The following is a 13,673-nucleotide window of genomic DNA, read 5'->3' as shown; positions in this document are numbered from 1 at the left end:
CTATAAAAACTCTCTTGCTCCTCCCAAACTCTATGAACCCTCCAGGCCATGAAGCACACAAACCAGCCCAGTGATTCCACTTCCATGCACCACCTGCTGGCTGTCTGATAGAGAACACACCCCACCGCCATTACAGCCAGCCTCTCCTGGCTATCACACAGCGCTCCTCGGTCATCCTTAGTCATCCAAAGGAATGCAAGCTCAGGAATGACTCTATAAACTGCTGGAAAAAATGACAAGACCACCTGCTATGTTTCATAAAAGAAGCAAGGTTTAATTTACAGTTTTACTAAATGTACATTTCTTTTTAAAAAGTGTCATTATACACAATAAATACAATACAAAATTAATCTGTAATACTATACTTCAAATTCTCTTACGGTCTTTTTTTTTTCTTTTTCTTACATTATTATTGTTCCTTTTTTTTCCATTTCAATGCTTGTGCTGTGTTTGTGTTTGAATTGTCCACCAGGCCTAGAAAAAAGGAAACACATGGGAGGCAGGGATACCACGGTAGAGAGATGAAACGACAGAAACTATGTTAAAACTGGCCTGACCCCTGCTGACTGAAATGCATAATGTCTGAACCTGGCATCAGATGCAGAACGGGGGGGCAGATTTGTGTTTCAGTGGATGTGTGGCTTACAAACAAGAAACCTGGAAAATCATCAGACATAAGAGGCAGAAAAGAACTGAATTACAAGTTTGTCTATACCGAGACAGTGCATGATACTAAAGTATCTAAGTGTAGTCAAAAAGAAAACAAGTTTTCAAACTAGTTTGTCAACATCATTTACTCAAAAATGCAATAGATGTCTGTATGAAATTCAGGAGGTTGCGACAACTCTTACTTCGCCAACTGAAGAATAACAATTGTTGCCTTGACACCAGTGTAACCGAGTTCATGGGTTTACAGACTACATAAAGAAGTTTATGCTTGATAAAGACGTGGACTGCATTATTTTAGCGTGTGCTGTTTGCATCTGTAGGGCAGCATTATCTTAGTGATAAGATAATCAAACATGGTAGGTACAGGAACACACTGTATGCATTTTGACCTTTTACAGTACAACACTGTTGTATCCTGCTTTGCCATTCTGTTGTAACAGTAGCTGACTGTTGAACTGTTTAAAGCTGCCAGACGCTCATTAGGACACCGTGTGAACCAGAAGATGAGCAGCTGTGGATAGAAATCGCTGCTCAGGCCACAAGAAAGGAATGTATAAATACGAGATGAGAAGAAGAGCCCAAAAGTGAAAAAGAACGACAGAATTAGAGAACAACAGCCTCTGACAATTTCATCTGGTTACTCAAGTCTGGCTAACAGAACACATACAATATGCCAGACATCTTCAAGTCTGCAATTCACCGTTTTACCTTTGACCCCGCTTACGCCACCACGGGGTTACCTCAGACTGTAAATGACAAAGAAATGTCTGGACAATTCAAATGGACAAACAAAGCCAATGCAGCTTGGCAGAGTAGTACAGTGATACTGTTTTCACAGTGCCCCCTTCCCCTGCCTCCTAAACTGTCTCATTTCCCCTTCATCAGTCCGGCCTAAGGCTGAGGGGCTGTTATCTACTTTGAGTCTGGGGCACCAGGCTGCCATTGTGGCCACGGCCACCGACCTGAGGGTGCTGGGCCAAGGAGGAGGACGAAGAAGCTGAGGAGGGGGGTGGGATTGAAGGTCTGTGGGATGAGGCTGCCGAGCCCCCTGGGCGCTGACTTTGGTGTTGGTGGGTCCTGCTGTTGCCCCCTTTAATATGGTGCCCGCGGGCGGAGGGCTCCTGCTGCAGGTTCAGGATGCTGTCAATGGCGCACTGCAGGTGCTCGTTCAGAGAGTCGTCCGGAGGGCTGCCGCTGGAGAAGCTGGCGTTATCCATGTCAGGGGAGTCTGACTTGCAGCGTTTGGCAGGAAGCAAAGAGTCTCGTGTGAAGGACTCAGGAGAGGGAGGCCCAGGGGCATGCTGGTCCATTCTGAATGTCCCTCCAGCCCTGTGTCTGTTTTTTCCACTTAACCTCTTGTATTTACTTACATCTGTCTCTTGGTCTGTGTGCTCTTCTCCTCTCTCTTTTGCCCCTTCCCTGTCCAGAAGCTGTGGAAGATGATGGTGCTGCGTGGATTTGATACCACGACTGAACACCTCATCCATTTCGTCCAGCCCCTGCATTGCACTCCCCAAGCGGCCAGCGTCGTGGCTCGACTCTGTGTGAGTGTGTAAGGCCTCCCTGTCTCTTTTCTCGACCTTCACACTGGCTATCACTGTCCGCTCTGAGGGGGGAGTTGAGGCCTCGTGCCTGGGGGGTGAAGGCGTGGTTCTGGGGTACGACAAATTTTCGTCTCCTCCACCTGGGACACCAGGTCTGACCCGGGGACTAATGTTTTCCCGGTAGGTTTTTCTAAGGGGGAGGCGGCAGGTTGTCTGTGAGGAAGTGGCAGTGGAGGCGGGGTTGTGTTTGGCCCCGCCCATGTTGTGGTGATCCAACGTCCCGTTCATTTGAGTGGAGGATGAGGAGGTGGACGAAGACCAGGTGTGAGAGGAAGAGGTGGAGGAAGACGGGGCTGCAGCGGGGGGAGTGGTACCTCTCAGCGGTGGGTTACACTGAGTGGTTGATATGGTGATGGACAGGCCAGAAGAAGCTGTGCAAACGGGGGACTGAGTTCTAACTGCAGCAGGAGGAGTTGATAAGGGGTGGGACTTTGCATGCGGCACAGCAGCTTCAGGCTGAGTCTGAGGCTGGGATGTGGACTGAGGTTGAGGTGTGTGCACTGGGTCTAAGGCAGTGTTGTGGACCACCTTACCGAACCCCGTTTGATCCTGCTTGATCTTCAGCTTCAAGCCAATTCTCCTCCGAGCCTCGTAGGTCTTGATAGGAGGTTTGCTGGTTCGCTGGGGGAGAGCGTCGTCGTCATCGGCTGCTTGGGAGTTTACTGACGAGGAGGAAAAAGAGGATGACGATGCTGCCGCCGGTGCACGACTGAAGGAGGAACTCTGGGCGGCGGGTTCAGCCACCGGTTTGCTCGCTGCAGGTGGAGGTGGTGGACAACTGGTGGACCAGGATACGGACGCACCACCTCCACCCTGCTTTATGACCAGTTTGGTCGGGGGAAAGGGGAATAGGAAGGGGCTGCAGGAGGAGCTGGAACAGGAGCAGGAGCTGGAGATGGAGCAGGAGCTGGAGGAGGAGCTGGAGGAGGAGCTGGAGCAGGTGGAGGGTTTGGGGCAACGTTCGGCAAAGGAGCAGGGGCAGGGGTAGGAGCAGGAGCAGGAGCAGGAGCAGCAGGTGTTGGAGCAGCAGCAGCAGTTGATACAGCTCCACTCAATGAAGTGGACTCAGTAGACGATGAGTTCTGTTGGGATGAAACTACGCTCTCCAGCATCCGCACATTTGCCACAAACTCTTCTGGAAGTAAATAAACAGAATGATGTCATTAGAGTTTATCTAATATAGACCTTAACAACAAAACCATGTGGAAGAACAGACAGCAGTAGGGTACCTGGTCTCTCCTTGGCCAAAATCCTGTCCTGGCTCAACGCGATCTTCTCCTCTTGAATGAACATCCGGTCGATCATCACCATCTCTGCCGAGGGGCCCAGTCTCTGCTCAGGTTCAAATGCCAAAAGCCATCAATTCGAAATCAATTCGGGACAAAGGGGACAACGAAAAGGCAGTGAAAATGCTGTTTTATAAACTTACTTTGGACTCTGTAAAAAGCAGGTAACGATATTTATCCAGCATGGCCTGGGTCCTCTTCAGCAGCTGGCAGGAGACCTTCTCAAATTCATCATCCACTGCGTACGAGAAAACCAAAACGTTCTAGAAGATCCAGAGCTGTATACTAAATGGTTTTTCGGCAATAGCAGATGATACGCAGTTCGTTACCTCTTTGATAATCTTGAGAAGAGTTGGCAGTTCCCTGGTAGAGATGGTAAGGCAGCAGTCTGTGCAGCGTGTCCTCAAAAGAGCGGAAAGGAGCACTGTAGTTTGGGTGAAGCACTGAACCCTGATGTTTCCTTAGCTGTTCTAGCATCCTACAGCGAGACACGTATAAAGAAATACTGTTCACAAATATGGTGTGATAAGACACTTTAAAACAAGACCTGAAAACACCCACGGTACATACCTGGCTTCTTTACTGGGCTCTGCACTGAAAGGCATTTTCATTGTTGTTGTCTGTGATGTAAGAAAAAAAAGCAAACCAGGGATTAAAACCTTCAGGCCGTAGCTTAAATATTCAAGGCAGTTATTATATTTTTGCCTCAAAGTAGTAACTTTACCTGAGTTTGTACTGGAGCTGGGGGCTGTGGAGCAGGCATTTGAGTCAGACTAGGTCCCAACACCTGTATCTGCATCCCACCTTTCCCCAGAGTCATCCCTCCAACTGAGCTGATCACTCCTGGCTTTGGCTGAACCTGTTGAGGCGGGAAATGAGAAAGAAATTCCACTTCAGAAACCAAAACAACACATGAAATGAACACAGTTTGAGGTGAATGGTGGGAAACGGTGAACAATCACTACACATGTCCTCAGAAGAATAGTCTCTGTAGTGTTAGCTACCTGTGCAGGCGGGGTAAGGCTGGCAGGAGTGACAGTCTGATTCACCATTGCTCCAGATGGCCCTTGGGCTCCTGAGAATACCTGTAAGTCACTTGATGCTAAGATAAGAGAGAAAAACATCATTATACAGGGAAATACTTCAAGGCGAGTTCAGGTTAGTGCTGTTTTGTGCAGTCTCTGGCATCTAACCTGTAGCAGGAGTTTTAACAAGCACTGATGTCGGCGGCAGCATTGAGGGAAGCTGAGCGGCTGTACCAGTGCTGGCGGATGATGTGATCACCACTTTATCAACAGGCACATCTTGCTGGGAACTAAACTGACTGGCGGCTTGAGGTTGAGGTTGAGGCTGAGTGGACTGCTTGGCCTGCAGCATGATGTTCTGCTGGACCTGAAAACACATCAGGACAGACGGTAAAGGGACAAATACGTAGTTAATTACTAATACAATCAACAGCTGGATATGTTGCATTTCACACAAACTTTCAATAACAGTGCAAAAACGAGAAATACATTCACATATTTCAAGCTATGGGATTTTTTTTCTGTCTTTTCAATACAATTAACTACTCTGAACACTGTGAAAATTGACAACCACATACATACATCATAAGTATTATAGTCTACAGCAGTACCGACTTTACAGGATTTTAAATAGGACACTACATTTCACAGCATCCCTTTACTGGCATGTTTCTCAGCTACATGAGTGGGAAAGACTGACACATAAAGTCAAAACACACAAGACGTTTTTGCAAGTTTAGCAAGACTTTTCACTGTTTTGCATGTATGTGGTGAACTGGGAAAGTACCTGGTGCAGCTTCTCCAGCAGCTGCTTCTGCTGAAGTGAGGGCTGAGTGATGGATGACAGAGTCTGAATTTGCGCTAAAACTAGATGCAGGTGATGTTGCTGCTCTGACGTCAAACCCTGGACGGGAACCTGGGTTTTCACGACAGCGGTAGCACAAGTGCTGACGGGGGGCGCGGTGAACTGGTGCTGTGCAGGTGGTGCAGAGGGAGGCTTGGGTGACTGTGACACAGGAGGCATGTCTTGCTGATAGGGGGCGGGCTGAGACGCCGGCCGAGGCTGAGGCTGCAGCTGAACTTGGATGTGTGCCTGCTGGGGTGGCGTCTGCTGTGCCTGGGCTTGTGGAGCTGACTGGGGGGACTCTGCGATTTGATTATGGACTATAAAGAGCGGAGGGTGAGATGAGGGTGTGCAGGAGCGAGAGGGAGTTTGAGACTGCGGCTGAGGCTGGGAAGGAGGACGCGACTGCTGTTGGTGGTGCGGTGACTGGATCTGCTGGCTCAGAGTGAGAGGAGACTGGGAAGGCTGGGGACTCTCTGCCACCGGGGGGCAGCGGCATGAGTGGTCAAGGCCGGTGAGGGGGACATGCTCTGGATCTTCAGAGGCTGCTGATGTCCACTGGAGGGTACCTGAAGAGGTGCAAATCACAATGTATTGATATATTTTTTATCAGATTCAAGAACGCAAAGGAAAAACACAGGACATTAAGCACAAAAATGACGGACGTTAAAAGTTCTGCATGCACACCGTCTGTAGTAAATATGATTCTAATACACGATTCAAGATTTGACACAAAATAGGGCTGGGCAATAAGGTTTTATCACAATCTTAATCAGAATACCTTTATGACATTAATATTTATTATTATATGCCATAAGTAAGCTTGAAAATAATTTGAATTATTACATTTTGGTTGAAATCGGTAACAGGCAAAAGAGAAAAATGATACTATCAGAATACAATCACACTTACTGAACCGAAAAATCAAATAAAAGATAGACAACAAATAATATAATCATCACCCAGCCCCAGTTTACACAAACGCACGTCAAACAACGGCAAACAATACAAAAGCAAAGTGTTAGACTTTAAACATCTAGAAGGCGCTGAGGTAAAAGTAGTAGAAGCCCATTACATTTTTTCTAGCGACTGAGGAGGATTACACATAAATAAAGGCAGCAATGATCATTTGGCGAGCCATAAAGAAAAACTGTCGACAAAAGCAAGAAGTCAAGATCTGCGGGCCTGTGATGGCAAATTAGAAGGTGATCTGAGGACTTCAGGGACGAGGGTCAGGGAGTATGTCATTTGGGTTGGGGGTCATTGCACTGATCAGACTAGGGATAACAAGGGAGGGTGGCACCTTAAACACACTAAATGAGAAGTGCAGGATGGAGAGGAGTGAATTGATTCATTGGTCATTAATGCAGCAAGTGAAGGTGAACTTATTGAGCAGTGTTAGTGAAGAGGTGAACCAAATGCTCAGCACCTTGGTAGCTCTTCTACTAAGCATGAAAACGCTTGGTTAAATACTGTTACAACATACACAGAATGGATGAAAACAATCCAATTATTACAGACAGAGCTGGCACTTGATGCAAGTCCCAATTTCATGGAGGTGCATTAAGCAAAGTATTAAAACACCACAGTGGCTGACACAGTTATGGACAACGGGAAGGATCATGCTTCTACATGGAACAAAGCGATGTAAGACACACTGAAGCTGCAAGCGAAAGAATCCTTTTTGCACTTAGTAATTGCACAGCATCGGTGAGAGACATGGAAGCAATGACTAATGCAGCAGAGCGGTACAGAGCAGTGATGGGGAAAGGTAAGATAACCTAACGTTGTTGTGGCGGCAGCAGCAGCAACAAGTGGGTGGGGCTCAACATAAAGGGGCATTTCTACCTGCTTTACCACTGCTGCCATGTGGGAGGGGCCAGGGGAAGGACTGTGGCTCTGACCCACCCAAGAGTCAGTTAATTGGCTGTCATGGACAGCAGGGGCCGGAGTAGTGCTGCTGTTGCTGCTGACGATTACAGATGCCGGTACGCCCACAGAGGGGGTTGACTCATTCTCTGTTTGGTGGTGCTGCTCCTGATAGGAGTACATTTACCATTTCAGGATGAGGAAAGGAAGGAGGAAGGGGATTGGAGGGAAGGGGGAGTAAAATAGTAAACCAATGAGGTCAAACCAAGACATCACTCCGTGCATGTTATTCATTTTAAAGACAACGTTAACTGTACACAAGTAAACGTGCAGGGAGCAGAACACTGACCTGTTGCAGGAACATCTGAAGAGACTCCTGGCTCAGGATCATGCTGGAGCCCTGGTTGGTGAACAGTAACCTCCCCGGACTTTGCTGAGCCTGAGGGGGGACCAGCCCCACAGCTGTGACAGAGGAAGAGGTGGACACAGACATGGACGGAGAAGAGGAGGATACTGTGGTAGCGGTGGACACAGAGGAAGCCGGTTGCATGGCCAGGATAGAGGACTGTGGTACAAGCTGCTGAGTGGGATGAGCAGCCTGGTCTGTGGAGCTTCCCAGCACAGTAACACACTCTCCAGGCTGGCCTTGAGCCATGGTTGCTGCTCCTGTGCTGCTGGGGACTCCACCTGGCTGCGGCTGCAGGGCTGGCTGAAGGCTGACTGCGGGGCTCAGTCCCTCCACCTGACTCAACATGGTCAGGGAGTTTTGAATCGGCATGCCCTGGATCACTGTTTGGGCATGTCCTGAGACAGTGTGGGTCTGTGTCTGAGTCTGACTCTGAGCCAGTGAGACAGGCATCTGAAAGAGGGTAGGTGTGCCCATCTGACCAGGCTGGAGCTGAATGGGTCCAGAGATGATGTGAGCAGGCCCAGGATGGCCCTGTGAGGTCAACACCTGACCCAAGTTGATGTTCTGGTTTGCAGTTAAAATCTGGTTTGCTATGAGCTGTCCACCAGGACCCTGACTAGTTATGATGTGGCTCCCAGCGTGCTGCGTCAGGATCTGCCCACCTGGCTGTATCTGTGGCAGCAGAAACTGGTGGTTCTGACCTTGCAGAACAGTCTGAGAGGGAATAACGATGCTGCTAGGTTGGTTTAACAAGTGTACACTGAGGGGCTTTCCAGATGGTTGTGCTGCTTGTTGCTTGAACAGGGTTTGTTGAAACTGAGGGCCTTGTGTTGTGGCTTGAGTACTCAGAACAACGTTGGAGCCTGGCTTTCCTGTCAGGAAGGCTACATTCTGAGCAGCAGAAACTGGAAGTTGCTGCAGCCCAAGAGCCTTGTGGGCATCGTTCTGCAGGGCCTGGGGTGCTGGCTGTGGCTGTGGCTGCTGCTGTTTGAAGAGCTTCGGTTGGATGGTTCCCCCTTGAGGAGGTTTAGGCTGAATAGGTGTTGGTGTGCGCTGGATGATCACGTTCTGCATGATTTGGCCTTGAGTTTGAGTCTGGGGTCCTATTCCTGAACTTAGTTGGGTGCTGCCAAAGCCCACAAGTCCAGCAGGAGCAGTCATTGTACCACCACTGCTACTGTTTGTGCTGCTGACACAAACAGCCGGTCCATTTAAAGCTGGAGATCCCAAAGTGGCTTTGTTACCTTGGATCAGAAGTCCACCTCCTGAGCCTCCAAGCCCTGCCTGAGAACCACCACCTGATACCTCTGGCCCAGACTGGTGCAGCTGGTAACCACCCATGGCTTTAGCCAGGATTGGCTGCCCAGACTGATTGATAGTCATGACTGTAGGTTGACCTACAACCTGAATCTGTCCGATACCCAAATGTCCAGACTGGCTCCCATTAGAAAGCGCTTGGAGACTCGAAATGGGTTGAAGTGTCACATTTCCCAGGCCCACAGGCTGCATAAATGGCTGAACACTAATGGCCTTATTCATGACCTGGGGTTGGAGCTGAAGGCCCTGCTGAGCGAGCACCGAGCCCAGCATGTCAGCTGTGGCATTGGGAGGAGTAGCGGTGGTGCTCGGAGCCGACCCAGGGAAAATTGTTGCTGCTCCCCCAACGCCAATGCCTACACCAACAGCTGCGCCTCCAGCCCCGGAGAGGCTGGCATCAGGCAGCGTCTGAACCACCTGTGTAAGGCCTGAAATTCCAAAGGAGCCCAGGTCCAGCTCAGCCTCTGCCTCCTGTAAGCTTTGCTCTGTGATGTTGGCCTCGGCCAAGCTCTGCTGCAGGATGTCACATGGCTCGTGATTTGTCCCAATGCCATTGCTCCCACCTTCTCCACCTGGGGATCCTCCCAGGATGTCATCATCCTCCAGGAAGTCCAGGTCAACACTGACTCTAGGCAGGCCTGCTGACTCACTGGCCGACAACTGGACCGGAGGCTGGACCTCCGGAACATGGCCCTACGACGAAAGGGAGCAAAAGAAACAAGTGAAACCAGGTGATGCATGAATTCTGATGACTAGCTGTAGTGGCAAGGAGAGCAACCGAGTTAGCACAGATATGCAGACATTAAAACCCCACTGAAACATCTTGTCGATTCGCAGCAAATCAAAGCTTGTGTAGATATGTTAGTGGAAAGGGAGGGTATTAGGACATGCATGCTACATAGATGGATAGAAAACAGAGGGAAGAGGATTGGGGGATTTTACTCACCCCAGTGGCAGAGAAGAATGAGCTGGAGGGGTCACTCGAACCATCCAAAAGGTCGTCAGTGTCCAACTACAGACACACCCACCCAGGATAGGACAGACAGAAACCAAAGGCACCCAAACCCGCAGGCAAAAGTCACCAGGACAGAGAAACATACAGACCATCAAACAGAGGAGGGCAAGGAAAGGACAGAACACAGTCCAGAGAACCAAGATTGTAAAGAACCAGTTAAAAAAAAAAAAAGGTAAATGACAGAGGGGCAAGGATTAACGTAGAGTTGGGAAGCGTTAGTATTAGCATTTTTCTTTTTGTGAATTAGCCTAATAAAAAGGGAAGGCAGGCTGAAGCCACAAGTAGTGCAATCAAAAAGCAACCATTAAGCAGAGAAAGCAGTAAAAAAATAAATAAGTGAAAGCAGTGAAGGATGCAGCAGGGTTCAGGGTGAATTAACGAGTAATCTCAAAGTGACCCAAGTACAGAGTCACGCAACCTCGAACTGATGCAAGCGCCAACTAAAATACACACAATTAAGACTCCTCATCACATCAATTACACACTCCCATTTTGTAACTAGAAATCACAAGCCTAACAAATGTGACTTCTTTAATTTTTTTTCCCCCTCTCATACTCACATGGGTCTCAGATCCATGAAGAAAGTCATTAAGAGCTTCTGGGTCACTGCAGGAGGAAACAATGTGATTCAAATTGGTACAAAACAAGACAACAGAGTTGACTGTTAAACGTTTGCTTTAATATTAAACTAATCTTTCAACGTGTCAGCGTCGACTTACCAAATTACATCTAGAAGGCACCTGCCGTCTTCATCATCCATGACAACTGTTAAAGACGAAAAGGATTTTTAAAGACCAGCATTACTTTGTTGAATCATAGACGTACTAGTCATAATAAAATCACTGTAAGCAAGAAATTTACTCCTCCCACAAATAAGTAATGGTTTCAAGCATGTATGCAGTTACGTTTTTATTATATGGTTACTATAATACCACATTATGAGATTTTTTTTTCAGCTCCAAATTTACAGTGAGGCTGATTTATAGTATTTTGACAGGGTGCTTGCCACATCTGGCATCTCAGTGTGACAAGGACTACTGTCATGTGGTTATACGCTATTAATGTTCATTTTGAAGTCAGATATTTAAATTACACATGTTGGATTCTTTCAGCAAAGCTCTGCACGGTATCATTAGCACATATTTTAAGATTAGATGGTCCTTACGGGAAATTCACATCAATCTACTACACAAGAGGCAGATATATTCTTAGTATCTTTCTTTCTGATTTCTGCACTTAACTTTTGCATTAGAAAGACAAAGTTATGTTTAAAAAGCTCTGATTAAGTGGGGGACATGATTTGTTTACAACATAAGTGCTTTAAACCGAGCATAAAAAAAACATCAATTACTAGCTGTCCTTTTAAATCCCATCACATATAGATATTTGTTTAAATTGTAGCTCTTCTTGCTTGTCTATGACGTTCTAGTTTCAAGCAATCAACAACAACAGCGAGCAGCTCTTAATCTTATTATCCCTGTGATTTTCACATTGAAATTGTGAGTAATTGTGAGTATTACATCACCTTTTGCCTTCAGGCATCTCTGAATCGTGGCAGAATAGAACAATCACAAAAGCAACCTTCCACAACTGTATTCACACTCAAATTTATATATCTGAGTCATTTAACTTTGGAAAATAAAAGTTCGCATTTTAACACAGTTGCCAGTTCTCCTCCCCAGCTGCAACCTGTCATGTTTTCACACAAATTCTCAAAAAACAAGAAACCCCGAAGCGGAAAGTAAACCCATCAAGAGATAATGCAAAAGTTAAATTTCCTAAACACCGAGAAACAGCGGATGGTGATGGACAACAAATTGAAAACGCGCGGTTTTCGCTCCGCCGGGAAACATTTCGAGTGCGGAGGCTTCTCTCTGAATCCACCGCAAGTCACAACTGTGCACTTCACTTCAGGTAAAAACCAGAACAACAAAACACCACATTTTTCCACATTACGATGTTATGAAGGCACCGTATCTCCAGCGGAGGCTCTGAAAAGGCAGCGGATCGGAGCCATTGCTCGTCGGAGCAGAGCCAGTGCGCAGGATATGAATGGAGACACTGCAAGCGGGCTGCTACATGCTAGCTGGTGTTTTCAAAGAGCAGTTCATGCATATTTTGTTAATTCCTCACAACACGCCGCATTTAACAGCGACACTGTTTTACTTAAGGCTCTAATTTAACAAAACGTTTCCTTTTTAAATCCCCGCTTTGCCTCTGTTTCGCAGTCATTTTGATGCATCTGGGTTGACTTTCGGTTAGCCTAGCGAGCTAACCCTGGCTTAAGCCAAGCAGCTATCAACAATATTGAGACGTACAGGCTAGCCTGAGCCTTTGACATTCAAAACAAACCACGAGTGTCACAGTTTTAACACTCGTACTGTTCAGCGGCACTTCGATTCAACCGAGACAAAGCGGCATTGTTTGTTCAGAAGTGTGAACGCAATTGCGCAGCTAGCTATCTCTCCTTGCAAGCAAAATATGAGTTAATGTTGGAATACTCTTGGATGGGGGGGTATGCTTGGTAATTCGGTGGAAAATGAGCATGTTTGCCGGGTCGTGCAGCAGCGTGGCGCTCCGATTGCGGTAGCTGTGCAGTTGCGGCTTCCCTGCAGTTCGCGAATATTGCAGCCTCAGTTACGGTTATTGGGATTTATAGAGAAAATGCCTACATTTAACAAACTCACCCGAGACGATGGAGGTGCAGCAGCGCGGGGTCTCCAGGACAGCCTCGCACGGGCTGCTGTACAGGACCCAGCTACAGGCAGGAAACAGGAGGCCGCCGCTTGCGCCTGAATGAAATCCCCGCCTCCTCTGTCCGTCAGCCCGTCCATGTATCTGGCTGTGCGCTTCGTTCACACAGCAGGTCGGCGGTGTCGTTGGGCCTGGGAGTCCGAATCTGTAGCCCGTAATATTTCACAAATAGCCCCATATCTCAACAATATTTTTTGTTTGTTTGATTGTCTTAGTTTTGCCTTAGAAAACACTCTAATCTCATAATAACTTGGTTGATGCTAGAGGTTGATGCTAATAACTTAGTACAGAAATTCCAAAATCAAGATGTTTTATATGTTGCACAACATATTTTCTAATACACAAGTAACAATAAAAGCCATGATAATAAACAAGTTGCCCTCCACTTCCATCCCCCACAATAAACAAACAAATAAATAAAATGAAACCGAAACAAACGTTAAAAATGAGTTCTTTAAAGGGGGTGACAGTGAGTAAGTGTGTTAATTGGGAGACTTATGAGGAAAAATACAATATGAGATCATGGAGTTATTTTCTCAAGGAAAATGCTCTCCCATAAAGATGAACAAAGATATTTAACTTATTTGACTTGTGTAATAGACTTACTTGCAATACATAGTTTTTTGTCTGTTCTTGCTTGTTAGTGACCTTGCTCATTTTTAAATAGCTTGAAAATCATTTTTATCAGATGCTAAATATTAAAAGAAATTTATCTGAACAATGCCTCTGTCGTGTTTATAAAAATTAAATGATGCAAACTTTTTTCTACTGTTTACATAACAGTATATTATTGAGGGTTATACCAGATATTTTTGTTAGAATATGTGAAAGCATAAAGGTAGGACATGTGAGGGATTCAATAATTACGCTGTCATTAGACA

At 46.8% G+C, this 13,673-nt stretch overlaps 1 protein-coding gene across 1 annotated transcript; it reads right to left on the bottom strand.

Moving 5' to 3' along the window:
• Positions 1-249: 249 nt before the first annotated feature.
• bicra (BRD4 interacting chromatin remodeling complex associated protein) lies at positions 250-12,832 on the bottom strand. The gene is given in 17 exon segments (XM_022204197.2): positions 250-3,127; positions 3,130-3,408; positions 3,503-3,608; positions 3,703-3,797; positions 3,889-4,037; positions 4,130-4,179; positions 4,284-4,418; positions 4,564-4,661; positions 4,753-4,951; positions 5,372-5,922; positions 5,925-5,997; positions 7,277-7,465; positions 7,647-9,716; positions 9,970-10,035; positions 10,599-10,644; positions 10,758-10,803; positions 12,726-12,832. Coding segments are annotated over 16 exon segments (5,697 nt in total). The 5' UTR covers positions 10,799-10,803; positions 12,726-12,832; the 3' UTR covers positions 250-1,577.
• Between the last annotated feature and the right edge of the window lie 841 nt (positions 12,833-13,673).

This window comes from Acanthochromis polyacanthus, chromosome 13 (genome assembly GCF_021347895.1).
Source record: "Acanthochromis polyacanthus isolate Apoly-LR-REF ecotype Palm Island chromosome 13, KAUST_Apoly_ChrSc, whole genome shotgun sequence".
Classification (NCBI taxonomy): domain Eukaryota; kingdom Metazoa; phylum Chordata; class Actinopteri; family Pomacentridae; genus Acanthochromis; species Acanthochromis polyacanthus.
The sequence above is the reverse complement of the archived record's forward strand: the minus strand, read 5'-3'. Positions and strand labels throughout refer to the sequence as shown.